General features: G+C 41.6%; 1 protein-coding gene across 1 annotated transcript in view; it reads left to right on the top strand.

Moving 5' to 3' along the window:
• Positions 1-8556: 8556 nt before the first annotated feature.
• The window catches only part of LOC115469675 (mucin-2-like), a 193110-nt gene continuing 176986 nt past the window's right edge, over positions 8557-24680 (top strand). The window contains exons 1-4 of the mRNA XM_030202463.1: positions 8557-8629; positions 10424-10664; positions 18691-18772; positions 22372-22459. Coding sequence (XP_030058323.1) covers positions 8557-8629; positions 10424-10664; positions 18691-18772; positions 22372-22459 — 484 coding nt within the window. The remainder of the gene's footprint in view (positions 8630-10423; positions 10665-18690; positions 18773-22371; positions 22460-24680) is intronic.

The following is a 24680-nucleotide window of genomic DNA, read 5'->3' as shown; positions in this document are numbered from 1 at the left end:
AGGCTGTAAAAAATGTTTTTTAATTTGGTTTTTTTTGGGTGGGAGGGGGTTGTTGACCACTGGGGAATAAGGGGAGGTGATCCTCAATTCCCTCCAGTGGTCATCTGGTCAGTTTGGGCACCTTTTCGAGGCTTGGTCATAAACAAAAAGGGACCAAGTAAAGTCGGCCAAATGCTCGTCAGGGACACCCTTCTTTTTTCCATTATCGGCTGAGGACAGCCATCTCTTAACCACGTCTTCGTCCCGCCTTCGGTACAGTGCCGACACGCCCCCTTGAACTTTGGTCGTCCCCGCGACAGAAAGCAGTTGGGGACGCCCAAAATCGGCTTTCGATTATACCGATTTGGCCGGCCCTGAGAGAAGGATGCACATCTTCCGATTTGTGTCGGAAGACGGGCACCCTTCTCTTTCGAAAATGAGCTGGGAAAGTACCCAGAGTACTGTTCCCACCCAGCACAAAGCAGTGGCATTCCTAAATCTAAAGTCTTGCCAGGTATTTGTGACCTGGATTGGCCACTGTTGGAAACAGGATGCTGGGCTTGATGGACCTTTGGTCTTTCCCAGTATGGCAATATTTATGTACTTATGTAATAATTCTTTATAGACTTTTCCTCTACTAATTTTTCCAAACTCCTTTTAAATACCGCTGTGCTAGATGCATTGGCCACATCCTCTAGCAATAAATTCCTCTGCTTGATTGTTGGTTAAAGGAAACAAAAAAAATGCTTCTCCAATTTGTTTAAATTCTTCTACCTATTAGTGTCCTGGAATGTCCTCTAGTCCTAGTACTATCTGAAGGAGTAAATGTGTGCTAATTCACACGGTACCTGCTTACCACACTTTAGGAAAAGAAGTGTTCCTATATTTTGTAATGGGAAAGAGAAATGAAAAGAAGAATGGTTATAAGGCCAGGGTCAAAGTAGTTAGTTTAGAGCTAATGCATTGCAAATAATACCCTTCCACTTCAAATAAATTAGTCTCCCTTATCACCTTTAAAGGTACCAGAGATTAGTTTTACTGAAAGGGATTTGTCTGCTGGAAAGCATACATCAGAAAATTCATAATAATAAGTAACAAACTCTATACAAGTTAACTGGAGAATTTTGAGGAAAGAAATGTTTTTTGTACAAGTGTTCCTGCTGCATGCTTCATTCTCTATTATTTAATAAAATCTGTACTTTTTCAAGCCCTCTGTCATTAGATTTTTGGAAGTTTGCAGATATATCTTCACAGGTTAACTATGGGGCTCTTTTAGTAAAGTGTGGTAAAGGTTTGCCGTTACTGTGTGTTATTTGTAAAAAAATAATATACAGTAACTGCTGGAGACCTCCCAGCATTACCCTTTTATTTATTTGTTTTGATTTAACACACCTTTTTTCAGTAGTAGCGCCAGGTGAGTTATATTCAGGTACACTAAGTATTTTATTTATTTATTTATTTGTTTGTTTATTTATTTGTTACATTTATACCCCGCATTTCCCACCTTTTTGCAGGCTCAATGTGGCTTACAAAGTACCGTAAAGGCATTTGCCATTACGATTGATAATAAAAGATTGTGTTGTAGACAAATGAGGTAGATGTGGTTCAGGCGTTATGGGGTCAAGGGGAATGAGGATAGTAGATTGTCCAGTACGATCATTGGTTATGTTGTGTTGCTAGGTGTGGGGAGTTATGTATTTCCCTGTTCCATCACTACTACTACTACTATTTAGCATTTCTATAGCGCTACAAGGCGTACGCAGCGCTGCACAAACATAGGCTATTCTGTATCTTGGCATCTCCAGTTAGTGGTGTACCTACCTTATCTGCCACCCGAGACGGAGCACCCCCCCCCCCCCCTCCTCCAAGCAGTGCGCTGTACTGAGCAGACATGCAGCTGTCGGCTCTGCTGGTCTCCTGCCTTCTCTGATGTCAAATTCCTATACCATGGCAGGGGACCGGCAGAGCTGACAGTCACGCACTCGCTTGGTGTGCACCCCCTTGCTGCCTGCACCCGGCCTGGACCACCCCCACCGCCCCGCCCTTGGTATGCTAGAGCCTCCACTTAGGTGCACCAATGCCAAGTGCTGAGGGCCAGTTCTACAACAGAATCTGTGTGCCAAGATGCTGCTCTAAAGTATTAGCATAAACCTGAACTGGCACCTATTCACGCCAGGTTTATGACAGGAGTGTGCCATTCTCAGAATGCCCCTGTCTTGCCCATGCCCCATTTTGGGTTGTGTGCAGTAGGATCTGGGCGCCCAGTATTACAGAATTGCAAGTAGGCAGATGTGTGTGCAACTTCTAATTAACATTGAATTATTGATGACTCATTAACCCATTATGCTGTGTGCACATCTCAGGATCATGTGCAAATGTGGCCACCCTTTATTGAATCTGGAGGAATGGCACTTATATGCTGTCTTATATGAGTATGCTTCTGAGGCCCAGGGATGCAGCCACAGTAGTTCGCATGGCCCTGACCGGAAACGCAAGCCCCTATGGGAAGGGAGAGGGGAGGTGGACATTAGGCAAGCTTGGGTGGAGGAGGGGATTAATGGTTTGTGCAATGGCCTTTAATACTGGCAACATGGGTTCAATTCATACTACAGCTCCTTGTAACCTCGGGCAGGTTCACAATAAGTCTTGAAACAATATGAAATTTTTAATGATTAGTTGTTGGCATATAAAGTTCAATAATTTGAACAAGTGATCAAATGAAGATTTTGGAAATGTTTTAAAAACTTAAATATTTTCAGAATTGGAAAATTGTGTATCAGCTGCCGTTTGATACATATGCTTAAAAATGAAGGGAACTGCATTTTATCATGCACACACAGGAAATCATGAGAAGTTGGAATTTGTGGGTTTTTTTAACGGATGTGATGCAGTTATTTTATCTGAGTGCAAGTGGCACTGTTTGGATTTAGAGATGAAACTGAGCAGCAGACATCAACTTTTTAGATTGTTGTACTATATTCAATAAAACAATCAGTCATAGTAAATTGCTTTAATATGCCTGATGTGAAAAAAGTGCCTTTCTTCCAATTATTTTACAGTTTCCACTGAAGATGATGCATATTACCAAACTGGCTATGATCCTATTCCAGGTAAGAGCAATATAATGATGAGTATAGGCCTTTTTTAGGTAGATCCTTGGCCCCACCCAGTGCATCCCAGGATGCACTGTGCGGAACAGGGCAACACCATTTTGAAAATGGCAGCGCCGGACTCAGAAGTGAGTGGGCATCCTCCTGCCTTCAGGTATGGGGGAGGGGGTCTGGAGGGCTTGAAAAAGTGTTCTGGAGGTTAAGGGGTGCCATTAGACATCAGAGATTTATTTTACAGTAGAGGGCAGGCTTGTCAGGGTGGGGCAAGGGAGGGAACCCACTAGAATACCAGAAATTATTGTTGATGTTGGCGGTGGGGACAGGACAGAGGGGGCACTACACCTCCGGGTATTTTTTTTTTACTATTGGGGAACAGAGGGGGGCTTCGGGTCAGGTTTGGGGGAGGGATGAAAGGAGGCCACTTGACTTAGGACAGGGTGGTTGGGTTGGAGTGAGAGAGGGGGTACTATTAGACATCCTCTCCTCTCAAGTAATCCCTCTGTACTGCCCTAGACCTAGCACAAAGTTTCCTACACACAATGCATGGGAAAATTTTTTAATTTTTTTTCTGCATCGCCAACGACTATATTAACATGCATTTAAAATGCATTTTAATGCAGTCTGTGGTAAGGATTTCCATGTGAGTTAATATCTACACTGAAATCCTTTCTGCATTGCCCTCTAACTCCCTCCTTCTGGACCCTGTAGCCTCCTTCCCTCTTTATTCTCACCTCCTACAATACTTGTTCCAGTAACTCTCATTCCTCCCCTTCCAGATCCCACTTCCCTAGTCATTTATCTGTAAGTCTTTCCGGTATAGGCATACAAGCATTGCCCTGCTAAGCCTCCCATAATGAAGCTGTCTAGCTGATAAAAGCCACTGTGTAGAAGTGAGACAAGGGTTGCCTTTATATCTCTCAGCTATGGCGTTCATAGAAAGACATTATATAATAAGAAATCCCATCCCCTGACATCATCCTGAAACTCCTGGAGAATGGCACTATCCATCCTATTGCAGTCAGAAGCCCACTAACCCGCATCTCTACTTATCTCTCAACTTACTGTGAGCCACAGTTGGGGTTACCGACTGACAACCTTTATAGAATACACCAGTGATTCCCAAACCTGTGCTGGGGGAACCCCAGCTAGTCAGGTTTTCAGGATATCCATAGTGTGATATAGATTGCATTCCTGTTTATACTCAACAGATTACTTCTTATAGTTTCGTAAAGCCTTAAAAACTCATTTGTTTTCATTGTACTGAGTTTTGTAGCATTTTTTTTTCTTGTGGTTATAATGTACAGATTGTACTTTATATTGTAGATGTAATTTCTTTCTAATTAGAAGTGAGTATAATCCGCTTTGCAGCTGTGGTTAAAGGCAGAATATAAATGATGTAAACAGAATGCTAGGGAGCAGTCTAAGTTGCTCCCTAGCGGGTGTGCCTTCACTAGAAATTGGCATCCCAAGTTAGTATATTCCCTTCCCAGAGATCTGGGAAAGAACTTTGTTTAGCCTTGGGAGGGAGAAGGGAGAAGCTCAGTCCCATTGCAGGCTAAACAAAAGATGCAGTCTGGACTCCAGAGATCCAGGGGTGGGGAAAGTTGTACAGAGTTTCAATGAGAACAAAACCAATACACGCTCTGCCCCCAGGCTTCTGACTGCTTCCAAGAGGCTCCAGAAAGTAACCTGGAGTAATCCTTTACTCAGTTTGCATTTATTTCTTTCACTTCAGGATCTCCCAATGCTCCCAAGGGGGTACAAGCAACCAAAGACCTTGTGCACCTCACTTCAATCCCTTTTATTATTTTCCAACTCCACCCCTGCTGTCACTCACCACAGGGAACCACTTTATTTCTGTAACTTCTCTGCCAACCCCTCCATTTGGGCAGGCCTCTCAACTTTCTCTGCAGCCCACTGGCAGGGACCTCCCTCCCCTTAAGGCATCTGGAAAAATATATCATTGCCACCTTAGTAATGCCCATATCATGAGATATTACATATCCATGAAAGGAGGACTGAATCTGTTTTGGAGTTGTTATAAAATGGGGACAAGTGAACCTGTAAGCTGGGCTTTACATTCTCAAAGCTCAGGGCTTTTACAGTTAGCTCGATAGGGCTTTTGCCCTAGAACTGAGGGTAAGCATACTCCTGGAAACTGTGGAGAACAAGAACATTTTTTTCCTTTTTTTGGACTGATTTGTTTCTTTGCTTTGCGTTTCCTAGCATAAACACTGGCATTGTGAACTGGTACTGTAGTGCTTGTCTTTTGAGAACCACTGAAATCAAGTTGTCCTGCTAGAATGTTGCCTTGGATCCTGCAGTATTAAACCACCTGCTGAAGTTCTGGCTACATTCTGTTTGAAAAATTTTCTGAACTACTGGTTATTGCTCTTCTTGAATCTTGCTTCCTTCCCTGCGCTGCACTAGGTGTGACAATATTCATGAGATCAATTTGCTCCAAATAGGTGCCTTCTTGGTACCTAAATATAGACACCCACTTTATAGTGCCAAGGCAGTCTGAGCTGATATTTAGCAGAACTAGCCATATGAAGTTTATTAAAACATACAAAAAGCAAATCCATGTCAACGTCAACAGAGGAGCCCAACACTCCCTGTTCATAACCTCTGAGAATTTTACATTCAATCATGAATTTGTACCACAACCCCCCCCCCCCCCCCCCCCATTTTCTCCCCTTATTTACCCATGCCCAAGCCTTCCCTCCCAAACACATATTTTTCATCAGTTTTGAAAAGTTTTATAGAAATATTATTATTGTTTACATTTATGAAGTGTACTACAAGATTATTTTGAATTTGATAGTTTTGTTTGGAGTCCTATCTGGTTACTCATAATTAAATAGAAACATTCTCTTTTAACATAATTTTAAATATATTTCAAGGGCTTACAAAAGCTGTGCTTGATTTCCCACCAGCTGGGATGAAAACCCAGATCATTGAAATATATCCACAGCTGCATACAGCATTTGAGAGTTTGAATGAAGACCAGAGGACCATTGAGTTTAGCTTTCCTCTGATTGCATGACCCCCTTTAGCAGATATAGGGATAGGCACCTGGAAAACAAAGCAGAGGGTGAAAGTTTAAATTCTTCAAAGCTTGAGGACTATGATATTTTATGCAGAAGCGTAGCTAGGTTGTGACGCCAGGGGGAGCAGAGAGGCGTACACGTACACTGCATATGCACACGACAGACTGCCTGCAAAATAGGCACCGTCGCTGTCTGAAGTCAGTTTGGGGGAGCTGTCGCTCCCCTGGCACCCCACCTAGCTACGCCTCTGATTGTATGTAAAGTTAAAAACTTGAACTTCTAATCCTTGTTTTCCATTTCTCTTTCCCTTGTGAAAACCAATCCATCATCGATGATGATCATATATCATATGCAGAAAAATATGAAGACACTCGTAAGTGATTTTTTTTTTTAAAAAGGGTTGTAGAAAAGAAAAGCTGTGTAAAAACGCTGTATGATACCCTCATTTTTGGGGCCCTTTAATGTGTGCTTACCACTAGATAGAGTCGACCAAGAATTAGCAGCTTGATAAGAAAATAAAGAGGAAAACATTTTCACAGATAAAATAACTCTAGGATTTGGAAAGGATAAAACTCAGTGTGCAGCGGCAGCAAAGAAAGCAAATAGAATGTTAGGTATTATTAGGAAAGGAATGGGAACAAATGAGGATGTTATGCCTTTGTATCACTCCATGGTACGACCACACCTTGAATACTGTGTGCAATTCTGGTCACCCCTCTCCTCAGGTCACTTCACTGGCTTCCAGTCAGATACCGCATTTAGTTCAAGCTTCTCCTTCTTACCTACAAATGCACTCAGTCTGCAGCCCTTCATTACCTCTCTACTCTCATCTCACCTTACGTTCCCGCCCGAAACCTCCGCTCACAGGACAAATCCCTCCTCTCAGTACCCTTCTCCACCACCGCCAACTCCAGGCTCCACCAATTCTGCCTCGCCTCACCCTATGCTTGGAATAAACTTCCTGAGCCCGTACGCCAAGCCCCCTCCCTACCCCTCTTCAAATCCCTGCTGAAAGCACACCTCTTCAGCGTTGCTTTCGGCACCTAACCTTTATACCTATCAGGAAATCTAGACTGCCCCAATTTGACTGCCCCTACTTGACTGACTGTACATTTGTCCTTTAGATTGTAAACTCTTTGAGCAGGGACTGTCCTTCTATGTTAAATTGTACAGCGCTGTGTAACCCTAGTAGCGCTTTAGAAATGTTAAATAGTAGTAATAGTAGTAGTACAGAGAAGGGTGACGGAAATGATAAAGGGGGTGGGATGACTTCCCTATGAGGAAAGGCTGAAGCCACTATGGCTCTTCAGCTTGGAGAAAAGACGGCTGAGGGGAGATATGATAGAGGTCTATAAAATAATGAGTTGAGTGGAACTGGTAGACATGAATCGCTTGTCTACTCTTTCCAAAAATATTAGGAATAGGGAGCATGCATTGAAGCTACATTTAAAACAAATCAGAGAAAATATTTCTTCCCTCAACATGTCGTTAAACTCTGGAATTTGTTGGCAGAGAATATGATAAAAGCAGTTAGCTTAGCAGGGTTAAAAAAAAAGTTTAGATATCTTTTAAAAGAAAAGTCTATAAGCCATTATTAAGATGGAATTGGGGAAAATCCACTACTTATTTCTAGGATAAGCAGCATAAAATGTATTGTACTGTTTTGGGATCTTGCCAGGTACTGACCTGGATTGGCCACTGTTGGAAACAGGATACTGGGCTTGATCTGTACCAGTATGGCAATTCTTATGTTCTTAACCACAGAATTGGGTGTTAGGTGATATCGGTTAACTGCTGGCCTATTGATAAGTGCATATACTTCAGCACTGTGCCATAAAACATTTTAAATATCAGACAGAAAAGTTTGGCTTCTTAGAGGATCCAAAGCAGTAATAGAAAAAAAGGGGTTATCATATCATATTTTTAAGAGAAAAGATTAAACAAACTGCTGCATTCTGTAAGGTCTGAAGTGTTTTCCACAGAGATTTGGAAATGCCCAGATAAATGATATTACAATAATCTAGTTTGCTCAGGATCAGGGATTCAACCACTAATGTCTTGATGTATTGTTCTTGAGAAGTGTTTGTTAGATCTGTTTGGTGTGATTTTGCAATTTTATATATGTTTTTATTATGTACACCAGTTAGTGATAGGCAGGATATAAATTTTAAGAATAAAAATAAATAAGTGCATAATCTAAACTTATCTTGTTGAATATATTTATGGATTCTTCTAAATTTTCTCAGGAAAGCTATTTCAAGGGCTTCAAGGTTGGCAGGAGGGCACTGATGTTTGATGGGTGCCTTGCTTACCTGTCTTACCGCAGTGCCAAGATTGTGACCAAGGCTGCACATACCTCCTCTCCCCCATCTATCAGGAAGCCATCGGGGGGGGGGGGGGGGGGGGGGGGGTGAGACATGACAGTACTGGAGATCAGGCCTGTGAAGGAAGGCCTTGTGTCTGCTGCTGGACCTGGGAAAGGAAGTGATGGTAGTGGCAGACCTGGGAGGGGAAGGTGTAGGCGGCAGCAACAGGAATGATGGTGGTGCCAACATGACTGGAGAGATGCCAGCATACAGCTGTGGAGATGGGGGGCGCCAGCAACCCTAGCTCCATGCCTGTCGATCTTGGCACAATCTTCTCCAAAGGTCATTTCTTTCTGGGGAAGGAAGGCATTTCCCTTCACGGTCCAGGCATAGATTTATACTTCACCACAAATACTAAGACTGCTATTCAGAGCTACAATTAACTTTAGTGAAGACTCATGAAAACATATACTCCTTTGAGATGTCTTTCTTCCAAAGGTTGCCCAGCATTAAGTAAACACTGTTATATATAGCCACATATCATACATCTCCTTCATCAATGTCTGTGATTCCTTTTCACTTGAAGGCTTGTATTTTGAGTGCTGGGCTGGGTTAACCTATTCCTTCTACTGAACTTTGCAAGGGCTTTTCCCTCCTTTTTGGGATCCACAAGGGAATCTTATCCTCACCATACCTTCTCTTGTAGTTAACTCCTGTTTGGTGCCTCTCTCTGCCCATTTGGCTTGTAACTCAAACTCCTGAGTTCACTTTCTTGGTTCCATAGTTAAGCAGAGGGGTAAGCAAAACCCCTGACTTTCACACATACACGCTTCACAAAAGGACAGTAACTTAAATCTCAAGGGAGACTTCACACTGGACATAAAGCAAAATCGACCTCAAGGCAGAGCAGTAAGGAAATGCATCTTGCCTCTATCATGTCCACCACTAAAACCACTCAAAAACCATAGAACTACATTATGACTTTGGGGTTTCTGATTTATATAGGGTTAGGCAGAACCATTACAGTCATCATGGCGAGGGATGCTGTAGCAAAACTATTTACACCTCTTCACTACGCTTAGAGGCCCTTTTACTAAAGGATTGGCGAACGACAATGGGCTTGCTGTGTGCCAATCTGGAACTACCGCCAGGCTATCTTAAGAGCATGGTGGTAGATCCCAGCACCAGTATGCACCATGCTACAAAAATATTTTCTGTTTTTGTAGCACTAGTGCTTACCCAGCGGTAATCGGGACAACACCGCATGCTGCCTGGTTACCTCCGGGTTAGCGCGGGAGCCCTTACCACCACCTCAATGGGTGGCAGTAAGGTACTCCTCTCCGAAATGGCCACGCGGTAAGCGGTTCACTTACCACACAGCCATTTTCTTGAAGAGAAAAAAAGACAGACTTTTACCCACTGTGGTAAAAGGGAGCCTCAGCACGTATCAAAAACACATGTAGTGCAGGTCCCGTTTTACTCCAGCTTAGTAAAAGGAACCCTAAGGTAGCTGGTTCTGAGGCCAGGAGCATTCTTGGCAACTGAGGGTATCAAAAAAATTCTTACGAAACCTTTTTCCCTCATCTTTGCGGGCAGTAATCTAATACAAACACCAGCTTCATTATTCTGCCCATAAGATTACTTGGCCTATAGGTGGGAACATTGGAGCAAAACAGGCAGATTATAGGCAACAACAGAAAACCAGTTCCAATTACTATGTTAATCAGGTGGTATTTGGAGAAATTCCTATCAAGGGAGCAAGTTTCTGCAACACGCTCCAAGTTACTTGAAGAGCATCTTGTCTTCCTTTGCCAACAGGACAATGTTAATATTAGGCACACAGGTGTCTTAGAGCGTTTGTGGAAATACCTGTAGGATAGAAATATGATTTTCCAGGGAAGATTACAAATTAAAAGAAAAAAACATTGAAAGGAAGACATTGAGAATGCAACCAGATAACTTTTTCTATTTCCTGTAGTTGCTGGCAAGAGCTGGTGTTCCACCTGGGGCAGCCGACATTTCATGACTCTCGATAAAAACATGTACGAGTTCAGTGGAACCTGCAACTATATTTTTAGTACCGTCTGTGGCAGCAGTCCACCAGACTTCAACATCCAGCTGCAGCGATTATCGGATGGAAAAATCAAAAGGATACTTATTGAAATCAACCAGGTCACCATAGAGATTAGAAGAGGTGTCATTAATATCACAGATATTGGGTAAGTGATGTTACATGCCCTCCAATAGCAGTGTGTTTTGGGCATTTTTTTGTCACTTTTTGTGTTCTGCTGATGCTTTTGTTGCTTAAAAGTCTCATCCACTTTATGGGAGTTTCCAGCATTTTCTGGATCTGTACTGTCTTGGAGTCTCTTTTTTTTCCCGACCTGCATTCTGTTGGTGTTTGCAATGACTTCATTTTTCTCCAGGACCATACAGATACTAGAACTGCATCACAGTGTTTTGGATCAGTGATAACTGAACGATGGGATCTTTTTACTAAGTTGCAGTACAAAATTGACCTTAGCACGCACTTATGCGGGTCTTTCCCTACACCAAGGCCATTTTTACTGTGGCCGTTAAAAATCCCAATTTTCTATTTTTTCCATTTATGACTGTGCGCTAATGTTGCCATTAGCGTTCGTTCATTTTTTTTTTTAATTACCGCGGGATCACTTATCGACACTTATTTTGTAAGTTAGGGCCCTGTTACTAAGCCGCGCTAGAGGCGTGTTAGCATTTTAACGCGAGCTAACTGTATTGATGCCCATAATATTCCTTTGGGCATCTACAGGGTTAGCGTGCGCTAAAATCGCAAGTGCACCTTAGAGAATAGTGCCCTTAAGGCCCCTTTTTACCTAGCTGTGGCAAAAGGGGGCCTGCGCTGGCGTGTGTTTTTCACACACACCAAGGCCCCCTTTTACCACAGCAGGTAAAGGGAAGTCTCTCTTTCCTCCAGGAAAATGGCTGTGTGGCAAATAAAGCACTTCTGTGTGGCCATTTCAGGGGAAAGGGAAATGGGACTTGATTTACTGCCTTTCTGAGGTTTTTTTTTTTGCAATATATTTCAGGTACTACTTTGTACCTGGGGCAATGGAGGGTTAAGTGACTTGCCCAGAGTCACAAGGAGCTGCAGTGGGAATTGAGCTTAGTTCCCAGGATCAAAGTCCACTGCACTAGCCACTGGGCTACTCCTCAACTCCCTTACTGCCACCCATTGGGGTGGCAGTAAGGGCTCCTGTGCTAATTCGGTGGTAACCGGGCAGCACGGAGTACTGCCGATTACTGCAGGTGCTTCTAAATTTTGTAGTGCTGGATATGACGGTGCTAGGGGAGGGAAGTACTGCTGGGCTGCTGCGTTAGCCTGGCGGTACTTCCTGTTTAGAGCGAGCGGTAAGCCCGCGTTGGCTTACTGCCGCTTAGTAAAAGAGGCCCTTAGTGTGGTAATGCTGTTGCGCCTGTTTAGTACAGAAACACCCACTTTCTGCCTCTAACACGGCCCCTCAAAAAATGTAAAAGAAATACTTAGCATGCAGATAGTGCGTGAACATGGCAAAAGTAACGCGGAATGCTTTAGCTCATCCTGTGTTAGGTCATTTTTGCTGCGTTAGGCGTACACTAGCACTAACGCAGTCTAGTAAATAAGTACATAAGTATTGCCATACTGGGAATCAAGCCCAGCATCCTGTTTCCAACAGTGGCCAATCCAGGTCACAAATACCTGGCAAGATCCCCAAAAAGTACAAAACATTCTATACTGCTTATCCCAGAAATAATGGATTTTCCCCGAATCCATGTAATAATGTTCTATGGACTTTTTCTTTAGGAAGCCATCCCAAACCATTTAAACTCCGCTAAGCTAACCACCTTTACCACATTCTCTGGCAACGTATTTCAGAGTTTAATTACAGAAACTTTTTTCTCCGATTTTTTTTAAATTTACTACTTTGTAGCTTCATTGCATGTCCCCTAGTCCTAGTATATTTGGAAAATGGTAAACAGACACTTCACATCTAAAAGTGCCTCTATATACAACTTATTTAGTTTATTTATTTTCGGGGGTTTTTTTTGACTGCAATCCCATTCCAAAAGACTGCCCATGTGAACTTTGATCTTGTTGTGTAACAGGCCCTGGTATTCCAATTTGTGAGTGTGCTGATTCTTTTTGCAAACTATGGGCCCTGCTACAAAGGTGCACTAGCGTTTTTAGCATGCGCTAACCGTGTAGACGCCCATAGGAATATTATGGGTGTCTACATGGTTAGCAAGCACTAATTTTTAGCAAGCCCTAAATACGCTAGCCCGCCTTCGTAAACAAGGACCTAAAGAGGCAAATGTGATATGCTGAATGTTTTATGGCAAACAAATCTGATATAGATAGATAGATAGATAGATAGATAGATAGATAGATAGATAGATAGATAGATAGATAGATAGATAGATAGATAGTAGATAGATAGATAGATAGATAGATATAGATATATATATCAAGGACTCCTTCCTGCTTAAACCATGCTGAATACATGCCAGTTGCCAATGTTAGGCAGAATGTAATCAGGCAGTGCCACTGAATATCAGCTGTGGTACCATCTGGGCAGTGCCGAGGTGGTTTTGGAGCAGCGTCAGGCAGTCACGGAAGTTATGTGGGCACTGGTGATATTCAGCTCGCGGGACCATGTAAATAGTAGGGATGAGCTAGCGTTTGAAACAAATATCATCTGGCAGTAATAGTACACCCTTTTCTTAAAGAGTGCACATTCACCCTAATTCTATATTTGGTGCTCAAAATTGTGTGTGCAAATTAATTGCCTAATGAGCCAATAGGTGCTGATAATTGGGCACGAATCATCCCATATTAGTGCTAATTGGAATTAATTTGAATTTAGGCATGTATCTTGTGGATCCAAGAGGGAGCATGCATGAGAGGGCATGGGCAGGTCAGGGGCATTCCTGGAATTTGCACACGTGTCTCAAAAAACAACAAGCCAGACAATTTGCAACTCCATGTGGAAACAAGCAAAGCAGATCGGTGGTGCAAATACATCTTTCTTATAGGGTTACAACCCAATAAAATGCCCGACACATATGCCCGACAACATGCCATTTTGCCCCCAAAAGGGCTGCATCAGGGGCTATAATATGATCCTCATCACTAAATGTTTTAAATGGTGTATACCCTAGTTTCCACCATATACAAATAATGGATAAATGACAGTGGCACCATAGCAGATTTAAAAAAAACAGTATAGTTGCTTTATTAAAGGTTGTATCTCTCTCCAGAAGATGGCAGCATGTTACCACACATTTCAGTATCGCTGTATGCACAGCGTTTACAGAACAAGGGAGATTTGCACCTAATTTAGGCACAAGAATTTAAACCAGGTTTCAGTTGGTGTAAATTCTCACATCCAAAATTGGATTCCAGTGCCAAACACTGTTCTACGAATGGCACGCAACTCTGAGCACTGTTTATAGAATAACTGTTAGCACTAATTTCTGTCAGCACCAATTTTTACAGTATCATAATGCACATATATCCCCTAATTCTATACATGCCAAAAATGCATGCACAAATGTAGTCATCTGCCCAATGTGTGCGCACAATTTAATTGAATGAGACAATTAGTGCCAATAATTGGCTTTTTAACTAGCATTTATTGGCGTTAATTGAAATCAATTAACATGTACATGCCTAAATTTTACACACGTCCCGGTAAAGGGGGCGTGGAAATGGGAGAGTTATGGGCGTTTTGGGGCGCAGCGTGTGCATCGATTCTCGTTACGTGCACAATTACAGAATAAGGGGGTTCCACATGTAAATTTAGGTGGGGGTATTGCACCATTTTTGTGGTGCAAATGGACGCATCTAAATTTACAAGTGACCCCTGCGCTTAAGTGCTATTCTACAAACTGCTCCTAACTTTAGACATAGCTTATAGAATAGCGCATAAGCATTTTTTCGGCATCAATTTTTTAGGCACGATTTGTAGAATTCAACCCATCGTGTGCCCTCTTGGTTTTTACTACCGTTATATTTTCTCATGGCTACTGCAAATACTCATAATTTTAAGTATTGAATTTCTAACACTTTCAAAGCTGCTTTGGTGGTCCTTTTATAAATCTTTGAGCTTTGAACTAGCAATAAATGGGCGATAAACACCAATTATCGCAGATAATTGGCTCCAAGTGGGATTTGTGTGTGTATCTTGCTAAGTGCTATTCTATAAAGATGCACACACAAATCGTTTAGTGCACAACTGAAAAGGGGGTATGGGCATGGGCGGGCCAACGGCATTCACTAAGATGTGCGCAGTATTATAGAATTCAGGGGATCTATGCCTAACTTATTCTTGTGGCCAAAAGCTAGTATGGAAATCAGCTCTAAGTGCCATTCCATAAACGGTGCCCAACTCAGAGCGCCATTTATAGAATAGCTTCGGCATGGATTTTTTTCAGTGACCAAATCTAGGGCCCCTTTTACCAAGCTGCGGCAAAAGGGGGCCTGTGCTGGCGTGGGCATATGTTTTTCACGTGCACCAAGGCCCCCATTTACCACAGCTGGTAAAAGGGAAGTCTCTCTTTCCTGAAGCAAATGGCTGTGCAGAAAGTAAATCACTTGCCACGCAACCATTTCAGGGGGAGCCCTTACTGCCACCATTGAGGTAGCGGTTAAGGGCTCCTGAGCTAACTCGGTGGTAACCGGGCAGTGTGCGGCACTGCCCAATTACCACCAGATACACTCCGGTAGCACCGGATATGATGGAGCACTAAGGGTGGGAAGTACCGCCAGGCTCCTGTGTTAGCCTGGCGGTACTTCCTGTTTAGCGATCGGTAAGCCCGCGTTGGGCTTACTGTCATTTAGTAAAAGGGGCCCTTAGTCCTTAGAGTCTTATCATGAACTTTTGACTATATGACTATTTGCATCCAGTTCAATAAATTCCTTAAAAGCTTCAGAAGAGTCGAAGGTTTTAATTGAATTATTAAATGTTATTTGTCACAGGCGCTGGGTATTGGAGGCCATATCTGGCTCCCATGGCTTTCAGTTGCGGTTTTAGTTCCAAGAAGCATTTCATTCTGTATGCTGTAGTCTATGCAAGATCTGAAATAATTAAAAGTTTTCTAACTTTGAGCTGCGTTTGGAGTATTTCTCGCTGTTTTAAATATTTGTAAAGTGTGATAGTATCCTGTTTCCAACACTAGCCAATCCAGGTCACAAGTACCTGACAGGATCCCAAATACTAGCAACATTCCATGCTACCAATCCCAGGGCAAGCAGTGGCTTCCCCATGTCTGCCTCAATAGCAGACTACGGACCTTTCCTCCAGGAACTTGTCCAAACCTTTTTTAAACCCGATATGCTAACAACTGTAACCACATCCTTTGGCAATGAGTTCCAGAGCTTAACTATTCATTGAATGAAAAAATATTTTCCTCCTATTGTTTAAAAGTATTTCCTTGCAATTCATAGTGAATTCAGCTGAAGAGAAATAGGTAGAGCTCTTGTAAGGAATACTACCATATCTTGACTTTCCAACCCCTTCTTTATTTTAGGTTTATTGAGAACTTGATATGCCGCCTTAACTAAAAGAAGGTCAAAGCGGTGTACAATTAAAAAAATAGTAAAATCATAAGTAAGAACAGGAACCACATTAATACAGGAAGATACAACCAAATACACACACAAACTAAATGCAAATCAGAGGGGAGGTGGTATAGATAGTAGGGATAGCAGAGGGGACACCAAATTGTATCTTAGAGGCTACTCAGAGGTGCCAGCATTTAGGTAGGAGCAAATCAAAAGGCAACCTGGAAGAAAGAAGTCTTCAGCTGTGGTTGAAATTTAGCTAAGGAGAGCTTCAGATCTAATATCTGCAGGTAAGCCATTCCAAAGATCAGAGGCCAGGAAAAAGCAGAATGTTAAGTAGACTCATAATGAGCTTGGTCTTGGTGAGGACAGAACCGGTCGGTTCGTGTCAAAGAATGGCTAGAATGCAAATATTATTGTGTCAATTCTATTGGATAAATATTTATATCTCTATTAATTCTGTCAAACTGTTTTTGCGTCACTAATTGAAGCTGACTCACCGATGGCGAAACCAATTGCGAAAGATGTTCTGATTGCAATTCAACTGTTTCCAGCCATATCTGATATTGAGAAAGAGATGCATTGAGTGAGACTAACATCACTTTTAAGTGTACAGGTTATCAATAGAAATCAAACAAAATAAAACATGGAAAAGAAAATAAGATGATACCTTTTTTATTGGACTAACTTAATACATTTCTTGATTAGCTTTCGAAGGTTGCCCTTCTTCGTCAGATCGGAAATAAGCAAATGTGCTAGCTGACAGTGTATATAGTGAAAACATCCCACCCTGTTAGACTGTCATAGTAATGCTTGAATGTTTTCACTTATATACACTGTCAGCTAGCACATTGCTTATTTCGATCTGACGAAGAAGGGCAACCTTCGAAAGCTAATCAAGAAATGTATTAAGTATGTCCAATAAAAAAGGTATCATCTTATTTTCTTTTCCATGTTTATTTTGGTTTGATTTCTATTGATAATCTTAAGAGTGGACTAACAATGCTACCACACTCCTCTACTTAAGGTGTACAGGTAATCTCAAAATGTTTAGCAGAAAAGGCTCACAGCACTCACAGTTCTTCCATCATAGCCTCTTGTAGTAAAAGCACAGAAGGTTTGCTGGGTGCCATTTTTTCGGGAGTCTGTGGATTGTATTAGTTCTTGTTGTTCCAGGAGAAGTGGCTGAATTTGAGTCCACTTTAGCAGGTTTGCTGGAGGGACAGGATGACAGTTCACTGAAGTGCAAATAAAGTCAGAGGAAGGGGAAACAGATGAATTTGAATGATTTTCTACTAAGGTGGGAGAAAGCAGAAGCTGTGTGAGGCCTCTTCCTGAAACAGGATGCTGGGCTCGATGGACCTTTGGTTTCCAGTATGGCAATACTTATGTGCTTATGTACTTATGCTACTCTCTAACGTTCCGCAAGAGTCCTTTATTTATATCCAACAATCAATAGAAGGCTTTCCAAAACATAGATTCCTAAATCTATATCCAATGTATCATTCCAGAAACCATCCTTTTTCAATACCTGTGTCAGGAATCCAAGGTTCTGATAAATCCGCATCAAACAGCATAATTAATAGAGATGTGAACCAACATAGTACCTTCCAACATCAGAATGTATTGAAAAGAGTATTTTAGCATCTTCATTCTAAAAGATTTATTCCCCTGTTTTATACCATCTCATAACTTTGGTGCAGTCATTGCAGCATCCTTGGCTAGTAGCCATGCACTAGGGCTCTGATACTCATAGACCTTAATGTGTACCCAGAGTCCACTGTGATAGGGATGCTGAGAAGGTGGCATTCACAACCCTTCTTGATGCGGTGAAAGTAATTATCATTAGGGGCAATAACATATGGCCCTGTTTAGATACAGTGACACAGGATTTGAGAAGGAGTCATGATGATGCATATTTTCAAAGCACTTGGGAGGCTAAGTTCCATAGGTTTCTATGGAACTTTGGGAGGCTAAGTGCTTTGAAAATGAGCCTGATGGTGTATTGTTTCCAGCCTTGGAACTGTCACTGCAGTGATCACAGTAACATAGTAATATAGTAGATGACGGCAGAAAAAGACCTGCACGGTCCATCTAGGCTGCCCAACAAGATCAACTCATATGTGCTACTTTTTGTGTAACCCTATACCTGATTTGTAACCTATGCTCTTCAGGGCACAGACCGTATAGTCTGCCCAGCACTATCCCCGCCTCCCAACCACCAGCCCCCGCCTCCCACCACCGCTCTGGCACAGACCGTATAAGTATAAGTAGAAATAGTAGAGGGCTGAGTCTAATTAAAAAGGCAAAGAATCCCTGCATAGTTGTGAATTAATGCTTATTGGTGCCAGAATTCAGTCCTGGTTCTGATTGAGCTGGAAGAAAAAATAAGAGACAAGAAAAAAAAGAAGAACTGTTTCATGACAGTCCCTTTGCTAGTACAATCTGCTGTGTGATAATTCCTCCCCCATAGGTGCTATCAACCATGTTTTCTTGTCTGTTAAATATTGCAGTAGTAAATTAAGATCAACTGCAATAAAAGTACTATATAATCTGAATATTTTTATTATGATCTTACCACTGAGTTCAATGGGAATTAATAACTTTTTTTTGTAACAGGATAGTGAGGGCACCATATAGCAAAAATGGGGATTTATATCCAGAAGTTTGGAGACTTGGACGGTCTGGGGTCAACAGAAAGGCATGGAGTTGATTGCAATGTGGAGCAAGGAGGATCATCTTAGGGTGAGTAACCGAGAACGTGATGAGGTGCTACTCAGTGACTAACACCCAGATTCTATAACAGGCACGGGATTTGCAAGCAGATCCGAGATCCATGTGCTATGAGCACCAATTGTCCAATTAATTGAAGATTGATTGAGTTGTGCATTGGATATCCCCTGCACACTGTTCTATACCTAGTGCCTACTTTACCGTGAACATCCCAAAAGGGACATGGCAAAAAAGTTAGGCGCCAAATTATAGAATTTGGCTGATCCATGCCTAACTTGGGCACAGAACACACGATGTCAGCCGGGCAAAAAGCTGCAGCAAATCCTCTGCTGCTCTACTGGTTAGCAAGAAATATAAATTGGCAGCCTGGTCAGAATCCCGCCGCTCTTTCTGCGGTCACGGATCATGGCTGGGCTCGTTGATGCCGTTTGCATTTGGACCATCCCGCCCCCTCCCCTAGTCGGGAAGATGAGAAGGGCTGGTACTGAATGAGGACTGAGAGAGTGTCCTCTGAGCCTGTGACCTCTGTCCTGTCTGTAGCCCCTCTAAAACAATGACCACAGGTCAGGTACAGAAACCCCCAGGTATAGAACAACAAACAAAGACAGAAGTAGAGTGGGACCAAGAAGTCTCGTCAGCCGAGGGTGTGATTATAGGTCACTTTATTGCATCATATATGTATTTGATGCAAATAAAGTAATTACAATCAACCCTCGGCTGACGAGACTTCTTGGTCCACCCCTACCTCTTGTCTTGACTGTCTGTGGCCCCTGACACAGGCCAGTGTCGGCGATATACTGAGTTTGCTATTGTACGAATAAAAGTTTATGTATATCTATTACTGATCTGCTCTTGTTATTTTCATCTTGGAGTTTGCGGATCTTTTGCCCTGTTGTTTTTTGGGATCATCAGCTAATATGAACAAAATACAATGAAACTTGCAAAATCATGTCAGGACTATATTCTTGGGATGGCAGAACAGCTTGAATGGTTTCCGTATCTTCAGATGATGATCTACATATTTCATTCTTTCAGCTAAAGTTTCATATTCATAGATTAAACAGAGTTCCAGCAAAACATAAAACAAACTTTACAGTTATCTTTCCATTCGTAAAATCAAAGAAATTGCTATCAAAATATTGAAAAGTTTCTTATTTTCATTAGTGATTTAACCACTTAGACAAATGGAACAAAGTATAAGTTGGTATGATAAAACAGAATCAATAGGTAGAAGTGAAATACTTCTTGCCACAAAATTTGCAAATTGTTACAAAAAAAATATCATATGATCAAATGTGCCCATGTCCAATCCACAGGACCAACATTTATTTACTTTATTTTCCTTAACAAGTGTCCATTTACTTTTATATATCATAAAGTGTAATGATTGGAGAACTGAAGCAGATGCTAATTGTCTATTTACTTTTGTCCAGAAAATTGACCATTGAGCCTCAGAGATAGATATTTTCATGCCATTCATCCAGATGCTTTGTAAAGTACTAACATTTGTTAGTGGGAACTGTATAAAATCTGGAGGCAGATTTGCCTAAATATAAGGTTTCAAGCAATATTCTATACATTTCAGGAGTAGATGTAGTTTGGGAAGAGATCAAATCTTTTGATTTGATACTCGAGGAAAGTTGCATATACTGTAAAAATTGTGATTAACTCTCTTTTTAGCTTTTAAGTAGTTTGCTAGAATTCTCCCAGCTGTGTTCATCACAGAATAATATGCTGCTTGTTCTGAAAACAGCATAATACCAGCTTGTGAACTTAAAAGATGATTATACAGAGATTTCAATTTTTGTGTTGTTATTAAATCATTAGGGTTAGCCAAATGTTGATATTTGTATTCTAAAAACGTTAACTGTTCCTCTAGGTTAGAAAGTTCCTTTTTGCAAGTTATATGTGGAAATGTAGTATATTTCAGAATTTCCCTCCTAATGTAAGCCTTATAGGCATCCCAGATTACAGAGATATCTTATCTTCTGTTTCCATTGTGAAGGTACGCTGGCGGTTTGTTTACACAGAGTTTTTTTTATATAGTGTTTCTTTATATAAGTCTCTCCAGAAGTCAGTTGCATAAGTTATATTGTTTTTCTGCACTGTTTTGCACACCTTTGATTTAACATCAAGGGAAGACTCAGCAGTTTACTCCTGATGAATACTCTTTAGCCGAAACACAGACTGTGTAGAGTTTACTTGGCTGGGACTTGTTTATTACAGCTATGTAGACTCAAGACTGTGTCATCTTGATGCTTCATTCGAGTACTACTACTAATCATTTCCATAGCGCTATTAGATGTATGCAGTGCTGTACACCTTCCCCCAATATTCAAAACCTTTACCTGGCTGGTTGCATGGTACTTGGCCGGGTATCTGGCGAAATTCAGCAGGGGATAACCGGATATCTCCCGTTGAATATCGCTGGTTAGAGGCTAGCAGATAGCTGGCTATATCACGCGATGTAACCGACTATCCTTCGATTTTCAGCCTGGGTTTGGCTGCCATGTTGGCCATGTGTATACCTGGTATATCTTTGGCCAATTTCAACTCACTGGTCATGCCGAATATTCGCTTGACTGTTTAAGTCAAACCGCCAAAAATATACCAGATTTCAATGCCTGGCATCACTGTGGACTGCAGGAGTTAGCCGGGCTAACTTCTGTGTCCAAATATTGGCCTTCTTATGCAGGGTCCTTTTTCTGTCCCTAGAGAATTATAAACTAACCTTCCTGTTTACTAAGCCATACTAGCGGCTGCTGCACAGCAATGCCGACACAGCCCATTCAAAGTGAATGGCCTACGTCGGCATTAGTGCATGGCAGCCACTAGTGTGGCTTAGGTAAACAGGGGGTAAGTTTTTTGTACCTGGGGAAATAGAGGGTTAAGTGGCTTGCTTAAGGTCACAAGGAGCTGCAGTGGGAATCAAAGCCAGCTGCACTAAGCATTAGGTTACTCCTCCACTCCATCATTAGGCTACTCCTCTACTCCAAAAGACTTAATTCTATAAAATAAAGACAACAGTACAAATGAAATGCAATATGGCTACGGAACCAGGTTAGAAACTTACACAAATTCTAAAAAAAAAATCAAACAGAATCAATCATTTCAAAAACCATCTAATGCTGATCTCAACCTCATATGACCACATTGGGAACCTTACAAGGACCAAATGGTACAGGTCTGTAGCCCAAAAAGAGCCAAGATTCAGTTATACTTGACCAGAATGCTCACATTTGGAATCCACTTTATATATATATATATATATATATATATATATATATATATATATATATATATATATATATATACCTGTACTTTTAATAAGCTTGGTTGAACCAGTAGGTTTCCTCATTGCTTTTTTTCCTCCTGAGAATTCACAATTTTTTGCTTTCCCATGGAAATCCATCTGCCTATTTGGAGGATCTTGTGAAAGATTTAGTGTGAAATCCGGTGGCAAAGAGGCAAATAGTAGGGATGTCCTTAGACTCCGCCTTCAGCTTAAGGCTGGCATCATGTGTTGGAGCAGCAGTGTGACGCTATCCCTTAATCTGAAGATCGTCTCTTTCTTTAGATCCGAAGTATGACCTTTCTTTAACTTGTCTCAGGTTGCCATTGACAAGAAATACAAGAACATGACCTGTGGACTCTGTGGGAATTTCAATGACCAGCCTATGGATGAGTTCATGGTGCAAGGTAAGGGCACAATCAAATACTGCTTACAGCACTAAGAAAATATTTTACAGAAAAATAAACCTGTACACTTCCACTTTGTAATATGGTTAATGAAATAACTCTACAATCTACCAGGAAGGTAAATAGTTCTGGTTTTATGCAATTTCTAATGGGGGGAAGGCCGACAGTCGCTCAAAAGAGCATGGTTCGGGATAAGGTATCTTTCAAAGATATCACCATAACAGGGAAGATAGAGTATCCTGATAGTGAGGTTGCAAAAGAGATTGTAGTAGATCGGGTATCTTTAAATAACAATAAAAATCAGACAAAAGATTGCCAATTAATACTGTCAAGTACTAAGCATGATGTACTTAGGAACAACAACATAGTTTGAAATGTCTATATGCGAATGCCAGGAGCCTAAGAAATAAGATGGGGGAGTTAGAATATATTGCACTAAATGAAAAATTAGATATAATAGGCATCTCTGAGACCTGGTGGAAGGAGGATAACCAGTGGGACACTGTCATACCGGGGGTACAAATTATATCGTAGTGATAGGGTGAATCGGATTGGTGGAGGGGTAGCATTGTATATTAACGAGAGCCTTGAATCAAATAGATTGAAAATTCTGCAGGAAGCAAAACACTCCTTGGAATCACTGTGGATTGAAATTCCATGTGCAAAGGGGAAAAGGATAGTGATAGGAGTGTACTACCGTCCGCCTGGCCAGGACGAACAGACGGATGCGGAAATGTAAAGGAAATCAGGGACGCAAACAAACTGGGCAACACAGATAATAATGGGGGATTTCAATTACCCGCATATAGACTGGGTTAATTGTACATCTGTACACGCAAGGGACATAAGATTTCGTGATGAAATCAAGGACATCTTCATGGAACAGCTAGTTTCAGGAGCCGACAAGAGAGGAAAAATACTAGACTTAGTCCTTAGTGGTGCTCATGTATCTAGTGCAGGGGGTAACGATACGAGGGCCGCTTGATAACAGTGATCATAATATGATCGGTTTTGATATTGGCATTGAAGGAAGTGAAACTAGGAAATCAAGTACGCTAGCGTTTAACTATAGAAAAGGTGATTACGACAAAATGAGAAAAATGGTGAAAAAAGACTGAAAGGAGCAGCTCGCAGAGTAAAAACTTGCATCAGGCGTGGATGCTGTTTAAAAACACATCCTGGAGGTTCAGGACAAATATATTCCACGTATTAGAAAAAAGGGAAAAAAGACTAAACGTCAGCCGGCGTGGCTACACAGTAAGATAAGGAAATCATTAGAGCCAAAACACAATCCTTCAGAAAGTGGAGAAGAGAACCAACTGAAAGAAACAGGATAGATCATTAAGGAATGCCAAGCCAAATGCAAAGCGGAGATAGGAGGGCAAAAAAGACTTTGAGAAGAAATTAGCGTTGGAAGCAAAATACATAGTAAAAACTTTTTAGATACATTAAAAGCAGGAAACCGGCCAAAGAGTCGGTTGGGCCGCTGGACGAAAATGGTGTTAAAGGGGGCGATCAAGGAGGACAAAAGCCGTAGCGGAGAAATTAAATGAATTCTTTTGCTTCGGTCTTCACCGAGGAGGATTTGGGGGGGACACCGGTGCCGGAAAGAATATTTGAAGCGGGGGAGTCGGAGAAACTAAACAAATTCTCTGTAACCTTGGAGGATGTAATGGGTTCAGTTCAGCAAGCTGAAGAGTAGTAAATCACCGGGACCTGATGGTATTTCATCCAGAGTATTAATAGAACTAAAAATGAACTTGCGGAGCTACTGTTAGAAATATGCAATCTGTCCCTAAATCGAGTGTAATACCGGAAGACTGGAGGGTAGCCAATGTTACTCCGATTTTTAGAAAGGTTCCAGAGGAGATCCGGGACAATTATAGACCGGTGAGTTCTGACGTCGGTGCCGGGCAAGATGGTGGAGGCTATTATTAAGAATAAAATTGCAGAGCATATACAAAAACATGGACTGATGAGACAAAGTCAGCACGGATTTAGTGAAGGGAAGTCTTGCCTCACCAATCTAATGCATTTTTTGAGGGGGTAAGCAAACATGTGGACAATGGGGAGCGGTTGATATTGTATATCTGGATTTTCAGAAGGCGTTTGACAAGTGCCGCACGAAAGACTCCTGAGAAATTGCAGAGTCATGGAATCGGAGGTAGGGTATATTATGGATTAAGAACTGGTTGAAAGATAGGAAGCAGAGAGTAGGATT

The sequence above is a fragment of the Microcaecilia unicolor genome, chromosome 4 (assembly GCF_901765095.1).
Source record: "Microcaecilia unicolor chromosome 4, aMicUni1.1, whole genome shotgun sequence".
NCBI lineage: Eukaryota > Metazoa > Chordata > Amphibia > Gymnophiona > Siphonopidae > Microcaecilia > Microcaecilia unicolor.
This window is presented reverse-complemented; position numbering and strand designations above follow the sequence as displayed.